This window comes from Pristiophorus japonicus, chromosome 5 (genome assembly GCF_044704955.1).
Source record: "Pristiophorus japonicus isolate sPriJap1 chromosome 5, sPriJap1.hap1, whole genome shotgun sequence".
Taxonomy (NCBI): Eukaryota; Metazoa; Chordata; class Chondrichthyes; family Pristiophoridae; genus Pristiophorus; species Pristiophorus japonicus.
In genome coordinates, this window is record NC_091981.1 from 296,299,159 (window position 1) to 296,322,798 (window position 23,640).

At 44.6% G+C, this 23,640-nt stretch overlaps 1 protein-coding gene across 1 annotated transcript in view; it reads left to right on the plus strand.

Annotated features, from left to right (window-relative positions):
• The window catches only part of hsf1 (heat shock transcription factor 1), a 105,207-nt gene that overhangs the window by 59,830 nt on the left and 21,737 nt on the right, over positions 1 to 23,640 (plus strand). The window contains 3 exon segments of the mRNA XM_070881895.1: positions 1,748 to 1,881; positions 3,166 to 3,320; positions 3,323 to 3,368. Coding sequence (XP_070737996.1) covers positions 1,748 to 1,881; positions 3,166 to 3,320; positions 3,323 to 3,368 — 335 coding nt within the window.

The following is a 23,640-nucleotide window of genomic DNA, read 5'->3' on the forward strand; positions in this document are numbered from 1 at the left end:
AATGTTGTCCAGGTCTTGCTGCATACGGGCATGGACTGCTTCATCTTCTGAAGAGTTGCGAATGGAACTGAACACTGTGCAGTGATCAGCGAACATCCCCACTTCTGACCTTATGATGGAGGGAAGGTCGTTGATGAAACCGTTGAAGATGGTTGGGCCTAGGTCACTGCCCTGAGGAATTCCTGGGGCTGGGATGATTGACCTCCAACAACCAGAACCACCTTCCTTTGTGCGACGTACCCCTCCAGCCAGTGGAGAGTTCCCCCCCCACCCCGATTCCCATTGACTTCACTTTTACTAGGGCACACTCCGTCAAATGTTGCAAAAGGACAGTCACTCTTGCCTCACCTCTGGAATTCAGCTCTTTTGTTTGGATCAAGGCTGTAATGAGGTCTGGAGCCGAGTGGTTCTGGCAGAATCCAAACTGAGCCTCGGTGAGCAGGTTATTGGTGAGTAACTGCCACCAGATGGTTGATGGGGCGGTAATTGGCCGGATTGGATTTGTCCTGCTCTTTGTGGACAGGACATACCTGGGCAGTTTTCCACATTGTCGGGTAGACGTCAGTGTTGTAGCTGTACTGGAGAACAGCTTGGCTAGAGGCGTGGCTAGTTCTGGAGCACAAGTCTTCAGGAAGACAGTCGGGATGGTGTCGGGCCCCATAGCCTTTACTGTACCCAGTGCGCTCAGCCGTTTCTTGATATCGGGTGGAGTGAATCGAATTGGCTGAGGACTGGCTTCTGTGATGGTGGCGATTTGGGTGACCATGTACGTAAATCGACACAAACTAGTGTACTGGAACAAAAGCTAATCCAAAGGGCTAATGGAATGTTGGGCTTTATCTCAGGGGGATTAGAATTCAAAAGTGAACAAGTGATGCTTCAGTTATTCAGAGCCTTGGTCAGACCTCCATCTGGACTCCTGTGCTGCGTTACGGGCACCGCACCTCAGGAAAGTCACGATACAATACAAGAGTTAAAATATGAGGACGGTTTGCACAAACTTGGTTTGTATTCCCTTGAGTTTAGACGGTTGAGGGGTTAAAATATTAAGAAGACTCCATACAGGGTAAATACAGAGAAGCTGGTTCTTTTGCTGGGGGATATTCGGAACAAGGGGACGTCACTTTAACATTACAGCTAGGCTATTTAGGAGTGAAAGCAGGAAGCACTTTTCCACACAAAGGGTAGTGGAATTCTGGAACGTGCTTTCCCAAAAGAATGTTAGTGTTGGGTCAATTGAAATTTTCACAACTAAGATCCATAGATTTTTGTTTGGTAAGGGTACCGATGGATATGGAACAACAGTGGATAAATGGAGTGGCGGTACATGATATAATAGAACTGTGTTGAGGGGCTGAATGGCCTGCTCCTATACCTATTTGGCCACAGCAAGTCGAATTAACTGGAGGACACACCTGATTGTACACACTCACTTTCTTTCGAGCAGGATCGTTGATGAGTGGTCGGCTCTGGCTGATTTTCCCCCCCTCTCTTTTCTTTCATATCCACAAGCATCAATGCCAACGGTTAACTCTTGCCCAATGCCAATATCCTCAACACCACATTGGGCAGTGACCCTGAATAGTAGCTTCTTTGAGTACATTCAGAATTTAAAACCGGAGTCATCTTGCGGGAGGTGGGAACAGGGGAGAAAGCCAAGAGGCAAATTATTATCTAGTTTTTAAATCTGCCTGGGATACTCGTCAACTGCCACGCTCTTTATCTTTGTCCCTGCTTCTCTTTTCAGCAGACAGCCACGAATTTCTCAGGAAACAACTGCTATTCGCCTGACAACTCTCTGTCCTCCGGCCCAATTATTTCAGACATCACCGACCTGGCACAGTGCAGCCCTTCACTCTCCCCATCTCTTAAGGTGGAAAGGTGAGTTGTGTCATCAGCACCGAGTGTTGGTGGGTTTTTTTCTCGCCACCTGTGTTGATCAAGATTAATCCAATCAATACACAGTACAAGGCCAGAAAAATGGTTCATTTTCACTGTGTAAAGTCAGCTCCACTTCATCCAGGTAGCACCTTATCATATTCTCAGTGTTTCACAATTGGGTTGAAGGAGTCACTTATAGTGTAGGTCAGCATGGCAGAACATTTGTGCAGATAGTAAGGTCCCACAAATTACAACTGAGCTGATTGCCCAGTTAATTTACTTTATTTTTGGTGTTGGTTAAGAATGATCCAGCATATAAGGAGGCCAACCAGCCCACTGTGTCTGTGCTGGCTCTTTTAAATCCCTTTCCCCATTGCAAATTTTTCCTCTTCGAGTATTTCAACCATGCTGATCTAAACTACACTTTCAAAATCCTTCATGATTTTTAGCACGCTATTAACCTTCTCTGTTCCGAGATCAACCCCAGCTTCTCTAGTCCCAGGAGGTAACAGAAGTCTTTCATATCTGGTACCATTCTGGTAAATCTCCTCTGTACCCTCAAAGACCTTGACATCCTGTCTAAAGTGTGGTGCTCAGCTGGGCGTAACCAACAAATTGTAATAGATTAGGACAATTTGCTTGCTTTCTTGCTCTATGTCTCTGTTATAAAGCCACGGATTCTTTTTGAACAGCCTTCACACTTCTTCCTTCCATCTTCAAAGGGGATGTGGCTTTGGGATGGTCAGAATTAAATCTTTTTCATATGGTATCTCTCTTTCTCTTTCTCTTCTCTCCTCTCTCTCTCTCTCTCTCTCTCTCTCTCTTCCTTTTTTTTTTTTCTCTCTCTCCTCCCCCCCCCCCTTCTCTCTCTCTCTCTCTCTCTCTCTCTCTCTCTCTCTCTCTCTCTCTCTCTCTCTCTCTCTCTCTCTCTCTCTCTTCCCCCCCCCCCATTCTCTCTCTCTCTTCCCCCCCCCAATTCATTCTCTCTCTCTCTCTCTCTCTCTCTCTCTCTCTCTCTCTCTCTCTCTCTCTCTCTCTCTCTCTCTCTCTCTCTCTCTCTCTCTCTCTCTCTCTCTCTCTCTCTCTCTCCCCCCCCCCATTCTCTCTCTCTCTTCCCCCCCCCAATTCATTCTCTCTCTCTCTCTCTCTCTCTCTCTCTCTCTCTCTCTCTCTCTCTCTCTCTCTCTCTTTTCACCCCCCCCCTCTCTCTCTCTCTCTCTCTCTCTCTCTCTTCTCTCTCTTCTCTTCCCTCCTCTTCCCCCACCCCTTTCTTGTTTCCACCAGGACTAGTCCTATGGTCCATATTAAAGAGGAGCCTCCAAGTCCTACAGCTCACTCAGAGATTGAGGATGTCAGTCCTGTTATCAGCGGCACTGAGGAGCCCCTTTCTCCATCGACCTTCATCGATTCCATTCTGGAGGACAATGACACTAGCCCTGCACAACCACAGCCGAGGACCGGTGCCTCAGCGTGGCCTGCCTTGACAAGTAAGCACAGAACACGAGGAACACATTCTCACAACCAGAGCTCAGCAATTTATCAACTGTGGGATCCCCTCCCTGATTGAGTATATCCAGTTAGTAGCTGATCTGTGCAGGGCCAGGTTCGGCCACTGGTTGTATAGAGTTAGGTGAGGGATGATAGAATGGACACTACCATTGGCTCCAGTGCCCTGTGGGGGGGGGGGAAATCAACCAGGATTCCTTTACCTAGAAACATAGAAAATAGGTGCAGGAGTAGGCCATTTGGCTACCTGATGGCTATTCAGTGATCCCTGCTGGAAATGTGCATATGTGGGCATTGAGGCTAGGTCAGGATGTACCCAACCAGCAAGTAGCTGACGTTTTAGGCTCATGCAAGACGAATGAACATGGGTTGGGCCGCCGGGGAGGTAGAACTGTACCCCAGCAGGCATTGGCGCCATCAGGGGAGGAGGGAGCTGCCATCTAACCCTTTCTCATTTCAATCCAACTTGCATTTATATTGTGTATTTTACACGGGAGCTGCCCTAAACAGTTCACGCAGTGAATTCCTTAATTACTTTTGAAGTGCGATTATTGTTCTGTTGGTGTATTGTTCACCTTAAACCGAATAAATGGAGGAACTGTGGAACATGTCGTTGTGCACAGATGGGATCTAAGTAGTACCCCATTTCTGCCAGCTATGTAACTGAGATGCACCAGTGGACATCTCAGCACTTGCAACTGCGCTGATGTCCCCCTCTCTCTAGGGTGACAACCTAAAGAAAAGCTACTGATCAGTCAGTCAAACAAAAGGTCCCCCAATAAATTCAAACTGGTGCACCTTGAACTTAATAAAGATAATCTTTGACTTAAGATTCTGGTAGCTAATTAGATCATTGTGTCAATAGACTCTTTGTGATTGCGTATTTGAAGAATTTCTTTCTCTCTCGCCCGCTTCCCACACGCAAAGCTGCATAGCCAACCCAGCCAACTGACTGCACCGCTCCAAGCTCGTTGCAATGCACCTTGAAAGAGCGAACCCAAGGCATGTGACAGCAGCTTGGTTTGCAGAGTTTTCCCTCCTGGGTCCAGCGCCCCTATTGCTCTGCCAAGATTGGGCACTGACCTGTGGGGATTGACATGAATTATCCCACGTCCTGTATTTGTTGTGCATTTTTAACACAACTGGTCCCTCATCCTGTAAACCTCTTTCAGATGAGACGTTAAACCGAGGCATTGCCTCCATTATCAGGTGGATGTAAAAGATCCCATGGCGCGGGTTCCTGGCCAATATTTATCCCTCAATCAACATCACTAAAATCAATGATCTGCTCATTATCTCATTGCTCTTGAAGGATCTTGCTGTGCATGGTTTGGCTGGCGCATTTCCTACATAAGTGACTGCACTTCAAAAAGTACATAAAAAGGAAAAGAGTGGCTAAAGTAAATGTTGGTCTCCTAGAGGATGAGACTGGAGAATTAATAATGGGGAACAGCGCAATGGCAGAGACTTTGAACAAATATTTTGTATTAGTCTTCACGGTAGAAGACACTAAAAACATTCCAATAGTGGATAATCAAGGGGCTTCAGGGAGGTAGATACAATCACCATCACTAAAGAAGTAGTACTTGGTAAAATAATGGAACTAAAGGCTGACAAGTCCCCTGGACCAGATGGCTTGCATCCAAGGGTCCTAAAAGAAGTGGCTGCTGAGATGGTGGATGCATTGGTTGTAATTACCAAAATTCCCTGGATTCTGGCGAGGTCCCAGCGGATTGGAAAACCGCAAATGTAACGCCCCTATTTTTTAAAAAAAAAGGAGCCAGACAGAAAGCAGGAAACTATAAACCAGTTAGCCTAACATCTGTCGTTGGGAAAATGCTGGAGTCCATTATTAAGGAAGCAGTAGCAGGACATTTGGAAAAGCATAATTCAATCAAGCAGATTCAGCATGCTTTTATGAAAGGGAAATTGTGTTTGACAAATTTGCTGGAGTTCTTTGAGGATGTAACAAGCGGGGTGGATAAGGGGGAACCAGTAGATGTGGTGTATTTGGATTTCCAGAAGACATTCGATAAGGTACCACAAGAGGTTACTGCACAAGATAAGAGCTCACTGGGTTGGGGGTAATATATTAGCGTCGATAGAGGATTGGCTAACTAACAGAAAACAGAGAGTCGGGATAAATGGGTAATTTTCCAGTTGGCAAACAGTAACTAGTGGGGTGCCGCAGGGATCAATGCTAGGATACCAACTATTTACACTCTATTAATGACTTGGGTGAAGGGACCGAGTGTAATGTAGCCAAGTTTGTTGATGATACAAAGATGGGTGGGAAAGCAAATTGTGAGGAGGACACAAAATCTGCAATGGGATTATAGACAGGCTAAGTGAGTGGGCAAAAATTTGACAGATGGAGTACAATGTGGGAAAATGTGAGGTTATCCACTTTAGCAGAAAAAATACAAAAGCAAATTATAATTTAAATGGAGAACAATTGCAAAGTGCTGCAGTACAGAGGGACCTAGGGGTCCTTGTGCATGAAACACAGTGAGTATGCAGGTACAACAAGTAATCAGGAAGGCAAATGGAATGTTGGCCTTTATTGCAAGGGGGATAGAGTATAAAAGCAGAGAAGTCCTGCTACAACTGTACAGAGTATTGGTGAGGCCACACCTGGAGTACGGCATCCAGTTTTGGTCTCCATATTTAAGGAAGGATATACTTGCATTGGAGGCTATTCAGAGAAGGTTCACGAGGTTGATTCCGGAGATGAGGGGGTTGACTTATGAAGATAGGTTGGGCCTATACTCATTGGTGTTCAGAAGAATGAGAGGTGATCTTATTGAAACATACAAGATAATGAGAGGGCTCGACACGGTGGTGCAAAGAGAATATTTCCACTCATAGGGGATACTAAATGGGGGATATAGTCTTAGTTTTAAATGGGCGGCCCCTTATTCTGAGATGAGGAGAAATTTATTCTCTGAGGGTTGTAAATCTGTGGAATTCTCTGCCCCAGAGAGCTGTGGAGGCTGAACATAAGAACATAAGAATTAGGAACAGGAGTAGGCCATCTAGCCCCTCGAGCCTGCTCCGCCACCCACCAAGATCATGGCTGATCTGGCCGTGGACTCAGCTCCACTTACCCGCCCGCTCCCCATAACCCATAATTCCCTTAATGGTTAAAAATCTATCTATCTGTGATTTGAATACATTCAATGAGCTAGCTTCAACTGCTTTCTTGGGCAGAGAATTCCACAGATTCACAACCCTCTGGGAGAAGAAATTCCTTCTCAACTCAGTTTTAAATTGGCTCCCCCATATTTTGAGGCTGTGCCCCCTAGTTCTAGTCTCCCCGACCAGTGGAAACAACCTCTCTGCCTCTATCTTGTCTATCCCTTTCATTATTTTAAATGTTTCTATAAGATCACCCCTCATCCTTCTGAACTCCAACGAGTAAAGACCCAGTCTACTCAATCTATCATCATAAGGTAACCCCCTCATCTCCGGAATCAGCCTAGTGAATCGTCACTATCACCTCCAAAGCTAGTATATCCTTCCTTAAGTAAGGTGACCAAAACTGCACGCAGTACTCCAGGTGCGGCCTCACCAATACCCTGTACAGTTGCAGCAGGACCTCCCTGCTTTTGTACTCCATCCCTCTCGCAATGAAGGCAAACATTCCATTCGCCTTCCTGATTACCTGCTGCACCTGCAAACTAACTTTTTGGGATTCATGCACAAGGACCCCCAGGTCCCTCTGCACCGCAGCATGTTGTAATTTCTCCCCATTCAAATAATATTCCCTTTTACTGTTTTTTTTTTTCCCAAGGTAAATGACCTCACATTTTCCAACATTGTATTCCATCTGCCAAACCTTAGCCCATTCGCTTAACCTATCTAAATCTCTTTGCAGTCTCTGTGTCCTCTACACAACCCGCTTTCCCACTAATCTTTGTGTCATCTGCAAATTTTGTTACACTACACTCTGTCCCCTCTTCCAGGTCATCTATGTATATTGTAAACAGTTGTGGTCCCAGCACCGATCCCTGTGGCACACCACTAACCACCAATTGCCAACCATTTATCCCGACTCTCTGCTTTCTGTTAGTTAGCCAATTCTCTATCCATGCTAATACATTTCCTCTGACTCCGCGAACCTTTATCTTCTGCAGTAACCTTTTGTGTGGCGCCTTATCGAATGTCTTTTGGAAATCCAAATACACCACATCCATCGGTACACCTCTATCCACCATGCTCGTTATATCCTCAAAGAATTCCAGTAATTTCATGATTTCCCCTTCATGTCGCGTCTGTTTATTGCACTATTCCTATCTAGATGTCCCGCTATTTCTTCCTTTAATGATAGCTTCAAGCATTTTCCCCACTACAGATATTAAAGTAACCGGCCTATAGTTACCTGCCTTTTGTCTGCCCCCTTTTTTAAACAGAGGTGTTACATTAGCTGCTTTCCAATCTGATGGTACCTCCCCAGAGTCCAGAGAATTTTGGTAGATTATAACGAATGCATCTGCTATAACTTCCGCCATCTCTTTTAATACCCTGGGATGCATTTCATCAGGACCAGGGGACTTGTCTACCCTGAGTCTCATTAGCCTGTCCAGCACTACCTCCCTAGTGATAGTGATTGTCTCAAGGTCCTCCCTTCCTACATTCCCTTGACCAGCAATTTTTGGCATGGTTTTTGTGTCTTCCACTGTGAAGACCGAAGCAAAATAATTGTTTACGGTTTCATTGAATATATTTAAAGCAAAGGTGGACTGATATTTGAGCGATAAGGGAGTGAAGGGTTATGGGGAGCAGGCAGGGAAGTGGAGCTGAGTCCATGATCAGATCAGCTATGATCGTATTAAATGGCGGAGCAGGCTCGAGGGGTCAAATGGCCTACTCCTTTTTCTTATGTTAGGTTCTTACTTCATTGGCTGTAAAGTGATTTGGGGCATTCTGGGTTCGTGAAAGGCGCTATAGAAATGCAATCTATCTATTTCTCTTTCATGTGCTTCAGTTGCTGCTAGAAGTCAGCACAGATATGAATTTTCTGCATCCACATCTTTCCTCTGTACACTGCCCTCAGGCACTCGCCACTGGCTCGGCATTTCAGCTTTGGTCATGGACTACATCAGTGGGGCCCAAGGCCAGCCCAGACATAGATTTAATTAGCTTATAACGCCTCTCGAGTGGAACCTGGGCCCAACTTGTCTTTTTAGCCAGTTGCAGGAGGTGATCAGGTGGACTATCAATGGGTGAGAATATGAGAAGAAATGGGTGGAATAACCAAATGAGGCCTTAACACCGGGAATTAAGTAGCATTACATATCTGTATAGATATATACATTGAGTATGTAAGAGTTCACAAACCAGGTTGACTGAGACAAGTTTTAGTATGCTACAGTTTGAAGAGTCACTCTGCTGCCCCCCATATCTTTTCTGGCCCATTTCAAGGAGCTGTCCTGTGTTTCCTCCACGAGGGGGGAGCCTTAGTCACCAAGCATCGTTTGTGAACATCTCTCCGCATCGGCATGAGTATTGTGTCCTCCCCCACCACCACAAGGTCTCGGCTGTTGCTGCACAGGTAGAAAGTCTTTCATAAAATGTGGAAGCATTTGTTTTGGTCAAAGGTTATGCTCTCCGAAGCAACTTTGAGGGACAGTAAAATTGTAAAAATTGTCTGATCTTTCCTATGACGACCACGGATCAAAGGCAATAGAAACCCATGCCATTGATCATCCGATCAATGTGCCGCTATTGTTCATTTACAGATTTTAAAATGGGAGGGGGCTGACTGGAAATGCGCAATAAATCAGTCAGTTTCCATAAAGGGGAACGACGGGTTAATGTTTCTAGTCAATACTTTATTTTTTTATTCATTCACGGATGTGGGCGGCACTGGCAAAGCCAGCATTTATTGCCCATCCCTAATTGCCCTCAAAGGTGGTGGTGAGCCGCCGCCTTGAACCGTTGCAATCCCTGGTGTGAAGGTTTTCAGAGCAGCTATCCATTGTGACAAAAGGTCTACGCCCAAAAATTAGACTTTTATTTTAACTTTATTTTATCAATGCTGGCAAAGGCTTTAAATTAGTAAGATGGGGAGTGGGATCTACAAGAAACATAATCAGCATAAATATAAACAAAATGGGAAAAGAGAGCATAGGACAGAATAAAGTAAGGGAGGACATTGGTGGCAAGGGAATAAATAGGTATAGAACAGGAGTCTTTTTTTTTAAAAAAATGGTTAAACATAAAGTGAGAAGAAATCCTATTAAAATGAGTTAAACTGTCTGTACAGCAATGCACAGTGTGTCCATAATAAAACAGGGGAGCTGGAGGCAATGACGCTTTGTGAGGAACCAGACATAGGGATTACTGACACATGGCGACAGAAAAACCAGGGCTGGGAATTAAACATAGCAGGGTATAACATATATTTAGAAATGATAGTGGGGGGGGGGAAGGGACGGTGAATTAGCTATACTTATTAGGGAAAACATAATGGCAGTAGAAAAAAATGACACATCTATCAGCAAAACAAATATACAATCCATATGGATAGAGATAAAGCATCAATCACACTAATGGATGTAGTCTATAGCCCACCTAATAGTGGAAGGGAGGTGGAGGAAAAAATATGCAGACAAATTAGGGAAATGAGTAAAAAATATAGAATAATAGTCATGGAGGATTTCAACTACCGAGATATTAATTGGACCAAAGAGGTTGGTAAAGGGGATAAGGGAATGGAGTTCCTACAATGTGGACAGGACTCCTTTCTAAACCAATATGTAAAAAAAAAAAAGCCCAACAAGTGAAGACTCACTATTGGGTCTAGTAATGGGGAATGAACTAGAGAAGATTAAGAGAAGTAAAAGTAGGAGAACATCTTGGCAATAGTGACCTCTCTGGTCCAGCACCCTTGAGACCTGACCGGTGCCGAAAGAGAGAGTTTTCCGAACCACGGGAGGTCACACTGAGCCTAGGCTTACCGGTACAGTGCCAAGGCTCCTGAACGCCTCTGCCATGCTCAGGCTGCGCAACTCGGGCCTCGCTCGCTCTCTGTGCTGGTTTGGTACTCTTTTTATTTTAAACCCTCCTCTACCTCAGGCCCAGATTGGGTGCCTCAGTCAGTCACCTGTCCTTGCCTGGCTCGCTTCTCACTGAACACTGAGAGCCGGGACGCCACCCACACCAGGACTGATGCCGAACCACGGATATGTCCGGATTAGAGAATCCCGGACTGGAGAGGTACAACCTGTATGACGAAAACCAGGGTAATAGATTGGAGAAAAGCTAATTTTGAGGGGTTGAGAATAGAACTTTAGAAAATAAAATTGGCTAAAATTTTGGCAAAAAATGAACAGCAATGGTAAACATTTAAAACGGTATTCAACGGTGTGCAGGAACAATATATTCTGCTAAAAGGAAAGAACAAACTAATCACTAATGAGAATCCATGGATGAATAAAGCCATAAGGGAACAATTGAGGGTAAGGACAAAGGCATATATTACAGCGGGGGAGTGCATGATGAGGGGAAATATGAAAAGATTAGGAGAGAAGTCAAAAACATAATTAGGATGGCCAAGAGGAACTTTGAAATTAAATTATCAAGGAACATAAAACAAAATAGTAAAATATAGACAGGATAGTTCCACAGGTAACGAGAGAGAGAGATGGCAGAAATATTAAATAATTATTTTGCTTCAGTATTTATCAGAGATAGAACATGATGAGATTAGTAATGAAGTACATTTAAAATAAAAAGAGTGGATATATTAAATAAGCTAATCAAACTCAGGATAAAACCCCTGGTCCGGACTGATTGCATCCATGCATTTTAAAAGAACCTAGGGTAGAGATAGCAGAGGCATTACTACACATTTAATAATTCGTTAGAAAAAGGTGTAGTGCCAGAGGATTGGCGGATAGCTAACGTAATACCTATATTTAAGAAGGTGGATAGAACATGTCCTGGGAATTATAGACCAGTCAGCTTAACATCAGTGGTAGAAAAAATAATGGAGTCCCTACTAAAGGAGAAAATAGAAGAACATCTAGAAAACCAAAGATTATCATTAGTCCATGCCTCAGGATTACTAGTTCAGTAATATTACCACTCTGCTCCATACCCCTTAATTGTGATAAGCGGTCTAATTGATTAATTGTATCCCAAACATTGAGAGTCCCACGTGTTTCTATAGAACGCACAGATTTAGGGTCTGTTTCTAGACTTTACAAAGACCAGATTCCCCCATTGGTTTGGGTTGTGTACGTCCCGCTTGGTGTGGACCTCAGCTTCGCAGACCAGTAGGGTACCCAGTTCAATCGGTGGCCTGCATTGAGTTAGCTGACTGCAACTGAGGCAGAAGTAGGGTACTGCAATTGGACTTACTGCTCTAAGCTGGGGAGATCAAAATCGGCGTGGGTTCCTGGTCCTGTTCATCATGCAATCCATGCTGGAAAGTGCGCATATGGGTGCTGGGGGAATACACCCACCCTTCTGATGCTCCATGCATGAGCTCCCACTTGAAGAGCAACCGGATGAGGTATCAAACAGCCAGCGCCATGAAATCACGCCCCAACACGAGTCCAGAGACAGGACCTTGCTTTGAGGGATTAGATACAAAACCGCAGCGGCCCTAAATTGTTGGCCTAGTTTCTTGTACTAATCAAGACAAGTAATGCTGCACAGGAGTCCTGACCGGTCAAGGATACCATGGCTAATTTCTGAGCATTCTAGTGTTGCATTGGTTGTGGGGTAAGCGAGAATCGGGCTTGGTCATGACAAAAACAAAATTAATAACTGTGGTGTTCTAATTATACAATCGTGTCACACACAAGGAGGCCATTGGCCCATCGTTCCTTTGCCAGCTCTTTGAAAAAACTATCCAATTAGTCCCAGTCCCCCGCTCTTTCCCCATAGCCCTGCACGTGTTTCCTTTTCAAATCTATAACCAATTACCTTTGGAAAGTCACTATTGTATCTGCTTCCACCGCCCTTTCAGGCAGCGCATTCCAGAACATCATAACTCACTGGTTTTTAAAAAAAATCTCCCCTGTAATTCTTTTGGCACTTACCTTAAATCTGTGTCCCCTGGTGACTGATCCACCTACCAGTGGAAAGTTTATCCTTATCTACTCGAAACAAAACCGCTCATAATTTAGAGCACCTCTATTAAATCTCCCATTAATGCTCTCCACTCTAAGAACAGTCCCAGGTGCTCTAGTCTCCACATAACTGAAGTCCCTCATCCCTGGAACCATTCTAGTAAATCTCCTCTGCACCCTCTCCAAGGCTTTCACATCCTTCCTAAAGCATGGTGCCCAGAATTGGCCATGGTACTCAAGCTGGGGTCTAACCAGTGATTTATAAAGGTTTGGCCTAAGATCCTTGCTTTTGTACTTTATGTCTCTATTTATAAAGCCAAGGATCCTATGTTGTCTAGTTTGATCGTGTAGTGATTGTTACTGGACTAATCATCCAGAGAATGCAAGTTCAAATCCTACCAAGGCAAGTTTTTTAAAAAGCTGGTATCCATAAAAGTGATGATGAAGCTGTCAGATTATCGTAAAAACCTAACTGGTTCACTAATGTCCTTTTAGGGAAGGAAACCTGCCGTCCTTACCTGGTGTGGACCTAAATGTGACTCCAGTCCCACACCAATGTGGTTAATGCTTAAGTGGCCTATTAAGCCAATTGGTTGTTTCAAACTTTCTCGGGGCAACTGGGGATGGGCAATAAATGCTGGCCTTGCCAGCAATGTGTGCGTTCTAAATAATTTTTTAATGCTTTTTTTTATACAGTTCTTATCAACTTTTCCTGCCACCTTCAAAGATTCCTGTATATGAACCCCCATGTCACTCTATTCCTACAAAGTTATTTAATATTGTCGTCTCATTCTTCCTCCCCAAATGCATCATTTCACACTTTTTACTGAGTAAATACTGGGTATGACACAGGATTCAGTCAATTCACAAAATCAGGCCTTGCAAAGGAAGATATTTATACCAGTCTAAAGCAGGATGACACCAAATTGGGGGAGGGCAATAGTTAAATCTGAGGGAGACTGCTACAAAATACAAGACGACGTTAATAAACTTACACAATGGCTGTTAAATGGCAAATGAGTTTTAATATTGCTAAGTGTCAGGTGGTGCAATTTGGTAGGAGGAATAAGGCAGCTCCTTGGAAAATATATCTAAATGGGATGGAGGAACAAAGGGATCCAGGGCTACACATTCACAAATCACTAAAGGGTGTGATGCAAGTTGACTAGGCATAAAAGCAAACAGAAATTAAACTGAAATAGAAGCTAACACATTCAATCTATTTCTTTGGTCAGACGTCGTATTTACAGCACAGAAAGGATAGAATTGAAAAGCATAGGTTAGGTTAAATTTGCATAGAGCCTTGGTAAGCCCACTCACCGAGCACTGAACAGTTCTGGTCTCAATATTATAAAAGGAATATAGAGGCACTAGAGAAGCTGGGGGGAAAAAAAGATTTTCCTATGATACCAGAACAGACGTGTTGTACGCATCAGAAAAGATTGAACAGGCCTGGGCAGTTTTCTCTCGGAAAGAGAAGGCTGAGGGGTGACCTTATAGAGATCTTGGGTCTACAATTATGAAGGGGTTTGATGAGGTAGATGTAGAGATGTTTCCACTTGTGGGAGAGTTGAAAACTAGGGACCATAAATATCAGATAGTCACTAATAAATCCAATGGAGAATTCAGAAGAAACTTCTTTACCCAGAGAGTGGTGAGAATGTGGAACTCACTATCACAGGGAGTAGTTGAGGCGAATAGCATAGATTAATTTGAGAAGCTAGATAAGTGCGTAAGAGAGAAAGGGATAGAAGGATGTACTGATTGGGTGGGAGGAGGCTTGTGTGGAGCATCAACACCGGCATAGACCAGTTGAGCCGAATGGCTTGTTTCTGTGCTGTAAATACTATGACCATAGAAATGGATTGAATGTGTTGGCGTCTATTTCAGTTTAATTTTGATTACACAATAGGGTTTTGTGAGATCTGAGCACTGGACTGACCATAGTTGTACATGCTCCACATTTGTGGTGAACAATAGGTTCATGCCCATGATTTCCAATCTTGGCTGTGTCATAGAAAAAGAAAGACTTGCATTTATACAGCACCTCGCATGACCTCGGGCTCTTCCCAAAGCACTTTACAGCAAAAGAACTACTTTTTGAAGTGTAGTCACTGTTGCAATGTAGGAAATGCAGCAGCCAATTTGTGCACAGCATGCTCTCTCAGACAATTGTGATGACTACCAAATAATCTGTTTTCGTGCTATTTGAGGGATAAATATTAGCCAGGACACCGGGGATAACTCCCCTGTTCTTCAAAATAGTGCCGTGGGATCTTTTACGTCCACCTGAGAGAGCAGGCGGGCCTCGGTTTAACGTCTCATCCGAAAGATGGCACATCTGACAATGTAGCACTCCCTCAGCACTGCACTGGAGTGCCAGCCTAGATTTTTGTGCTTATGTCTCTGTAGTCGGACTTGAGCCCACAACCTTCTGACACCCACAACCTTCTGACTCAGGCCAGAGTGCTACCCACTGAGCCTGTTCCGCCATTCTACACGACGATAGCTAATCTGTACCTCAACTTCATTTACCAACCATGGCTCCATATCCCTTGATTCCCTTATCTAACAAAAATATCTCTATCTCACTTTTGAAATTTTCAATTGACCTGACCCCCAGCATCCATGGCCTTTCACTTAGAACGTACAGCACAGAAACAGCCCGTTCAGCCCACTGCTCCATGCTGGTGTTTATCCGCCACACGAGCCTCCTGAGCACTGAACTGACCATAACCATGTGCTCACCATACATGGTGATGTAGCACTCAATGATTTTGGAGGATTGTGTTCCACGTTTCCACTACCTTTTGTGAAAACATAGAAACCTGGAAAATAGGTGCAGGAGTAGGCCAATCGGCCCTTCGAGCCTGCACCACCATTCAATATGATCATGGCTGATCATTCAACTTCAGTACCCCACTCCTGCTTTCTCTCCATACCCCTTGATCCCTTTAGCCGTAAGGGCCACATCTAACTCCCTTTTGAATATATCTAACGAACTGGCCTCAACAACTTTCTGCGGTAGAAAATTCCACAGTTTCACAATTCTCTGAGTGAAGAAGTTTCTCCTCATCTCGGTCCTAAATGGCTTACCCCTTATCCTTAAACTGTGACCCCTGGTTCTGAACTTCCCCAACATCGGGAACATTCTTCCTGCATCTAACCTGTCCAATCCCGTCAGAATTTTATATGTTTCTATGAGATCCCCTCTCATTCTTCTAAACTCCAGTGACTATAAGCCTAGTCGATCCAGTCTTTCTTCATATGTCAGTCCTGCCACCCTGGGAATCAGTCTGGTGAACCTTCGCTGCACTCCCTCAATAGCAAGAACGTCCTTCCTCAGATTAGGAGGAAGTGCTTCCTGATGTCCCTCCTTAACGGCCTAGCTGTAATGTTAGGGTAGATATGGGGAAACCTTATCAAATCCCTTAATCATTTTAAATACCTCAACCTTCTGAACTTGGGATACATACCAAGTTTTCTGCAGTAATCTGGTTAAATAAGCAAGATTCTGAAGAGATCTGGAAAAGAGGATTAGCATCTTGAAGTTGATTTGGGAGATGGGTACTGCTCAGGAAGGGTCTTCAGTCCACCTTGGCTCACCTGCCCAAAGATAATCTATTCTTTTCCTTCCACCTTCCTCTTCTAGTACAGGACCCAACTGTATCTTATTCCTTGGAAGGCACAAAACCCAATGGGGTAAAGGAGCAGAGATCTGGGTATACAGTTACACAGATCACTAATAGTAACCATACAAGTTGATGTGACCATAAAGAGTGCAAACAATGTACTGGGGTTCATTTCTGCAGGAATAGAATGCAAAAACAGGGAGGTTATGATCGATTTTTATAGGACCTTAGTTAGAACTGTGTGCAGTTCTGATCTCCATACTACAGAAAATGATATTGAAGCTCTGGAGAAAGTGCAGAAAAGATTTATGAGATTGGTACCAGAACTGAGCGTATACAATTATCAGGAAAGATTGAGAAGGCTGGGGCTCTTTTCCCTGGAAAAGAGAGGACCGAGAGGCGACCTGACAGAGGTCTTGAAAATGAGGAAGGGTCCGATCGGGTGGATGTGAAGAAACAGCTTCTACTTGGGGGTCTGTCCAGAACATGGGGGAATAAATATAAGATTGTCGGCAACAGATCAAATAAAGAAATTAAGCGGGATTTCTTTACACCGAATGTGGAACTCGCTACTGCATGGAGTGGTTGAAACAGGTAGCATGGACTTGTTTAAGGGGAGGCTTGAGGCCAACATGAGGGGCAAGGAAATAGAGATTCAAAACAGGGTCAGATTGTGTGGCCGATTTTGTGTATAATTCCAGTCTTGTACCTCCAGAAATCTATTCCATGTGTTGATCTAGTCCTTGGGTGTAGAAGATTAAAGGGTGGTCTAATATCTAACATGATAAAAGGAGTTGGTCTATTTCCTCTGGTGGGGGGAGTCCAGAACAAGGGGGCATAACCTTAAATTAGAGCTAGGCCGTTCAGAGATGAGGTCAGAAAGCAGTTCTTCACACAAAGGGTAGTGGAAATCTGGAACGCTCTCCCTCAAAAAGCTATGGCTGCTGGGATCAATGAAAAATGTCAAAACTGAGTGATAGATTATTTGTTAGACAAGCGTATTAAGGGATCCAGAACCAAAGCAGGTAGATGGAGTTACGGTATGGATCAGCCATGATCTAATTGAATGGTGGAACAGGCTCGAAGGCTGAATGACTTTCTCCTGTTCTCGAAGTTCCCAGCATCAGTCCTAAATTTACCTAGAGCACGAGTCGAGTACTGGCAGCCTCAGACCTTGCCCTAATCGGCAATGGGGAGGGAATTTTAATGGGGATTCAGCAACAGACACCTGGGGGTGGATGAACACAAATCTTTGAAGGTGGCTGAACAAGTTGAGATGGCTTAGTGTTTGGGGACCTTGACTTTACTAATCAAGTACAAAAGCTTATGCTCACCCTTTATAAAACACTGGTTAGGCTCAGTGGGAGTACTTTGTTCAATTCTAGGAACCACACTTTAAGAAGGATGGTTGAGACGTTGGAGAGGGTGCAGAGGAGATTTACTAGAATGGTTCCAGGGATGAGGGACTTCAGTTGTGTGGCGAGACTGGAGAAATGGATTGTTCCTTTTAGAGAAGAGGAGATTGAATAGGCGTCAAAATCATGAAAAGTATTGATAGAGTAAATAAGGAGAAACTCCAGTGGCAGAAGGGTCGGTAACCAGAGGACACAGATTTAAGGCAATTGGTTTTAAAAAAAACCGAGGCAACATGAGGGAATACTTCTTTACGCAGCGAGTTGTTGTGATCTGGAATTCACTGCCTGAAAGGGAGGTAGAAGCAGATTCAATAATAAATGTCAAAGGGGAATTGGATAAATACTTGAAGGGGAACAAATTTGCAAGACAGTAGGGAAAGAGCACAGGCACGATGGGCTGAATGACCTGTGCTGTATGATTATGAATTTCACTGCGTGTTTTGTTTTAAGTAGGGGCTCATGACGATCCACAAAAAAAGTGAGCCTCAAATCTGCAGTTTTCCCACTTCACGTTAGAGCATCATCCACAAGGAGTGTGTTGTTTATGCCTTGCTCTCCTCAACGACCCATCTGTTCTGGGAACCGGAGGCATAACTGCATTAGTAGATATAGAGAGATGTGCAAAAGAAAAATGAAATCCCAATTTCTACTGAATCTTGCTCCTTTTAAAGATGCACCTTGCCCGGTGTGCCCTCGCTTTATTTCCAGCTCCTGCATGGCTGCAGTATGCTTGACAACATGACCGCAGCCCTACACACCCCAATAAAGGCACATCTCAACTTGTTTATAAATTCACGTTAAACTTGCCAGTCTGCTCACTGATCTCTGCAGTTTGACACGCCACTCCCAACAACACACCTGTTAACAGATACTGGACCCGATCACTTACTTGTATTTCAGTTGAACAATCAAGCTGATTATAACTTGCCTGCAGATACAGCTGGAATACTTCAAATCTGAAGAGCCTTCAAACTGCTCCTTATCTTTTCTCAGGAGACAGGGCAGGAAATTTAGGACCGAGATGAGGAGAAATGTTTTCATTCAGAAGGTGGTGAACCTGTGGAATTCTCTACCACAGAAGGCTGTGGAGGCCAAGTCACTGAATTTATTTAAGAGAGAGATAGATAGATTTCTAGAAACAAAAGGCATCATAAGAACATAAGTCATAGGAGCAGGAGTAGGCCATACGGCCCCTCGAGCCTGCTCTGCCATTTAATAAGATCATGGCTGATCTGATCATGGACTCAGCTCCACTTCCCTGCCCGCTCCCTATAACCCTTTATCCCCTTATCGTTTAAGAAACTGTCTATTTCTGTCTTAAATTTATTCAATGTCCCGGCTTCCACAGCTCTCTGAGGCAGCAAATTCCACAGATTTACAACCCTCTGAGAGAAGAAATTTTTCCTTGTCTCAGTTTTAAATGGGCACCTTATTCCAAGATCATGCCCTCTAGTTCTTGTCTCCCCCATCAGTGGAAACATCCTCTCTGCATCCACCTTGGCAAGACCCCTCATAATCTTATACGTTTCGATAAGATCACCCCTCATTCTTCTAAATTCCAATGAGTAGAGGCCCAAACTACTCAACCTTTCCTCATAAGTCAACCCCCTCATCCCCGAAATCAACCTCGTGAACCTTCTCTGAACTGCCTCCAAAGCAAGTATATCCTTTCGTAAATATGGAAACCAAAACTGCACGCAGTATTCCAGGTGTGGCCTCACCAATACCCAGTATAACTGTAGCAAAACTTCCCTGCTTTTATACTCCATCTCCTTTTCAATAAAGGCCAACATTCCATTGGCCTTCCTGATTACTTGCTGTACCTGCATACTAACCTTTTGTGTTTCATGCACAAGTACCCCCACGTCCCGCTGTACTGCAACACTTTGCAATCTTTCTCTATTTAAATAATAACTTGCTCTTTGATTTTTTTCTGCCAAAGTGCATAACCTCACACTTTCCAACATTATACTCCATCTGCAAAATTTTTGCCCACTCACTTAGTCCACTCCTTTTGCAGATTTTTGTGTCCTCCTCACACATTGCTTTTCCTTCTATCTTTGTATCGTCAGCAAACTTGGCTACGTTACACTCGGTCCCTTCTTCTAAGTTGTAAATATGGGGGTATAGAGAAAAGGCGGGAATATGGTGTTGAGCTAGAAGATCAGCCATGATCATATTGAATGGTGGTGCAGACTCGAAGGGCTGAATGGCCTACTACTGCTATTTTCTATGTTTACCAACAAAGAGGTCGGAGACTTCCAACTGTCCTACCAGCATCAGATTCTCGAGCCCTTGTGATTCCACGTATCCTAGGCAACTCTGACCTGTTCACACATGTAATTACACATGCCTTGTCCTCTTTGCATTTTGTGAGTCTTGGCGGTTTGGAAAGGGCTTAGTGCTGTCGTCTCATTGGGTGGGTAATCCTGAACTTGGAGACCAAGATCTGTTGGCAGCAGCAGCCTGAGATACACGGAAATAAATGGGAAGAGGGATTTAACCTTGATATGTGGCCTTCAAGGTCCCGCAGTACACACCAGAGCAGCCCACAGTCAAGAAAGCTTAGATATCCCGCATTGCACCCTGAAGCAGTCTTTAAATAAATAAATAAATATATACTGTGTATCTGTTTAGTTGTATTTGCATCAAACCTGGATTATTGTAGTAGTGTGTTTGGATGTGGTGCAAGAAATGTTGACGGGATTTGGAAAATGGTTGCTGCTGTCTCCACAGTGTAGTGCCTAGCATGATCTTCTGTTTCTATCTTTCAGTTTGATTCAAGCCCAGCAGATGTCAGAGGTCAATTGTGTTATCTCCAGTCTTTCCTCTTCTACTCACCCCAGAGCACTGATAGGGTTAGCATTTCTATTATACTGCTGTCTCCCTGATATGCACAACGTGTCTCGGTGGAAACGCTTCAGCTTAGCCGCAATAGGTTCGCGGCCAGTATTATCACTGCGCTTGTTTGAGAATTTTTAATTACCAGTACACTGCGAGGTGGGGGGTGTGTTAGGATGGGTGGAAATGTCATTAAAGCCGATAACCTCGCTCCATTCATCATTCCATTGCTGCACCAGTGACATACCTGTAACCACCAGTGCTTCACTTCGGTGAGGTCTCCACAGGCAGCCCAGGGGAACAAAATTTGTAATCGTAACGCTGAATGTCAAGCAACATGGTGTGAAAATTTCGCACACCCACAGTTAGGCGTCACTGAATACAGCAAAACAGAATATTCCCCAACTGCTAATGGACACGGTGATGTAATATCAAGCGAAAAAGCAGATTTCCTGTGTTGTGGATTTTTTTTTTTTCCAAATGTGATATTCTACAAAACCCTGTACGAGTTGTTTGTGTTTAATGCGTTCTCACCGCTCTCCTCATAGCGCGCACTCTGTACAGTGACCCTGTCGTGCTGTATCCATAGACCAGTGTGGTGTGATGCACCACTCGACCTGGTGCGTGCGCAACCTCCGGAAGCGCTGTCCTGTCACAATCCTCGGTTCCACCCTGAGCAGTATGCGTAGGAGGGTCGTTTGTTGACGGCGTCTTGGGACAGAAAGATTTTCATTTAAATAAACGCTTCATTGCCACCAAGCACTTTGCACAAGGGGTTAAGCTTCCAAATGCGTTCATGGTCGTGTCGGCAGGTGCAGCAGTGTCCTACAACCAGCCAGGAGATGAATGCCCCTGTTAGTGGTATCGATCGAGGGGGTGAATGTTGGCCAAGAGCACCGAGCACCATGTGTCAATCACCAACTCCACGCATCTCCCTATGGGGGCTGGGATATCCTCCATCAAAATCATTTTAATTTTTACTTAAAAATAGTGACCGCCTTAATATTTAACGATGGATGGAATATTTTAGATTAAAAATCTGGTTAACATGAGGAACATTTGGGAAGCTCCACATTCAGCAGACCAACAAATGCCATCACTCCCCCAAAAAACCACGTCAGCGGTCCCTCTTCTCCCTCCATCATGTGTAACTAGCATTTTCCTCCCCTGCCTAATTCATATTGGCATTCTTTTCCCCCATGCCTTCCATTGGGAATTTCCTGCACCCTTAGCGTAATTTCCAGTCCGACCTTGTGCTCTGAGCGGTGGGATGTAGCTGTGGGTGGGGATTCTCGCCATAGAATTCCTCTGCCGTGCACTATTGCAGGAAGTCCCATGCACAGAAGCCCTCTGTCCTAGGGAGGGAGTGGGAAATATCCCGGGGGAAAATGCAGCCAAGTGTGTGCACGTCATAGTTATGCCCGTGGGCATTGAATATTGCAATGTGACCCTGAACCAACAGACTAGGGATACAAGATCTCGTCTAAAAGACGGCACTTCCCAAAACTGCACTGAAGTGTCAACCAGATCATGTACCCTAGTCCTGGTGTGGGAGTCGCAACCTTCTGGCCCAGAGGTGTCTCTGCTACCAGCTGAGATGTACACCAGTCCCCTCTGAACAAATTGCACCGTTTCTATGTGGGTGCAACAATTTGTCCCCTTACTCTGAGGATGCTGGGGAGCAGCAGGTCCAGTCTCTGCCCTCTGGGTGTGATGTTGGTATTGATACCCAGTGCCAGTCTCTGCCCTCTGGGTGTGATATTGATACCCAGTGCCAGGCTCTGCCCTCTGGGTGTGATGTTGGTATTAGTACCCAGTGTCAGTCTCTGCCCTCTGGGTGTGATGTTGGTATTAGTACCCAGTACCAGGCTCTGCCCTCTGGGTGTGATGTTGGTATTAGTACCCAGTGCCAGGCTCTGCCCTCTGGGTGTGATGTTGGTATTAGTACCCAGTACCAGGCTCTGCTCTCTGGGTGTGATGTTGGTATTAGTACCCAGTACCAGGCTCTGCCCTCTGTGTGTGACGTTGATATTAGTACCCAGTACTAGCCTCTGCCCTGTCTGTGAATATTGGATACCTGGAGTGACTGGTTCTACTGTCTGGGTGAAGTATGGGTATTTCATACCCAGTGCTGCCTGTCTTGTTTTGGATTCATTTAAATTTTCCCGCTCAACTGGTCAGCTGCTTCAGAATCTGATTCATTCCCTGCAACAACTTTAATCTCAGTAGACGTGTGTAAAAACATGGTTGTGTAATTGGCAAAATAAATTTGCATTATCCAAAATAAAAGTGGCAAAGGCTGAAAGGGAAATAGCTGGTTGGCAGACTGGGCATTATCGCTGCATACTGAAGGGACACCTGAAATGTCAGCCAGCCTCTTTCGGTTGCTGATGGACCTGCTGTGAGTTTCCAGCCTTTTCTATTATTATTTTGGGTAATCCAAATGTTTATGCAATGATCTCTGGTATTGAAATATTCGATGGAGGCGGCAGAGTCAGGAGGCCCAGTGCTGTGATGGGATGTTTTCAGGTGTAAGGGTGGGGGGGGGGGGGGGGGGGGGACCGTGATGGCCCTCAGCTGGGACCGTCTGCACTCCAGCAGTGACTCTATGTCTGAACATCTGTTTGATGATAGTCAGCTCTTTGAAGGTGGGAGATGAGGAAAGATGCACCCAAACATAGCTCGTGGTGCACTTACACACCAAGCCAACCAGAGAGCAGGGTTTTAGACATGTTTAGCACCTTTACCAACTCGTCCATTAGAAGTTGAAATAATTAATTGCACTTTTTTGATTAAAAGGAGTCTAGAGTAAGAAGAGCCAACTCCACCCAGAGTCCACGTCAGATTATTATACTATCACCTGCCCTACCTCCTGTGGGAAAAAATATCAAGTACTGCTATTAAAGTGTAAAATATAAGGGTGTGAAGTTCTTCAATTCTCGGTGTGGCCAAGTGTAGCTGAGGGATGGCCACCTGTTCCTTCTGACTTAACCTGGGCTGTCTTCATCAGGGCCCCTCCTCGAGATGGTGCGAACTCAGCGGAGCTGTGGGGGGAGGGGGAGCGGAGCTCTCCCATTGCGACACGGGTGTTAAAACTGCAGCCTTCTATATCACCAATCAATCTCATTCATTTTATCTGATTTGTGTGTGCGTGCCTCCGCATGTGTATGTGTATCTCCGCAATTCTCCGGGTCTGTCGCTGACTCTCTGCCCCGTTTATTAATGTCTCTGTGTGTCTGTCTCTTTCTCTCGAATGGTTGTGCAGGGTATTGAGATTGAGGG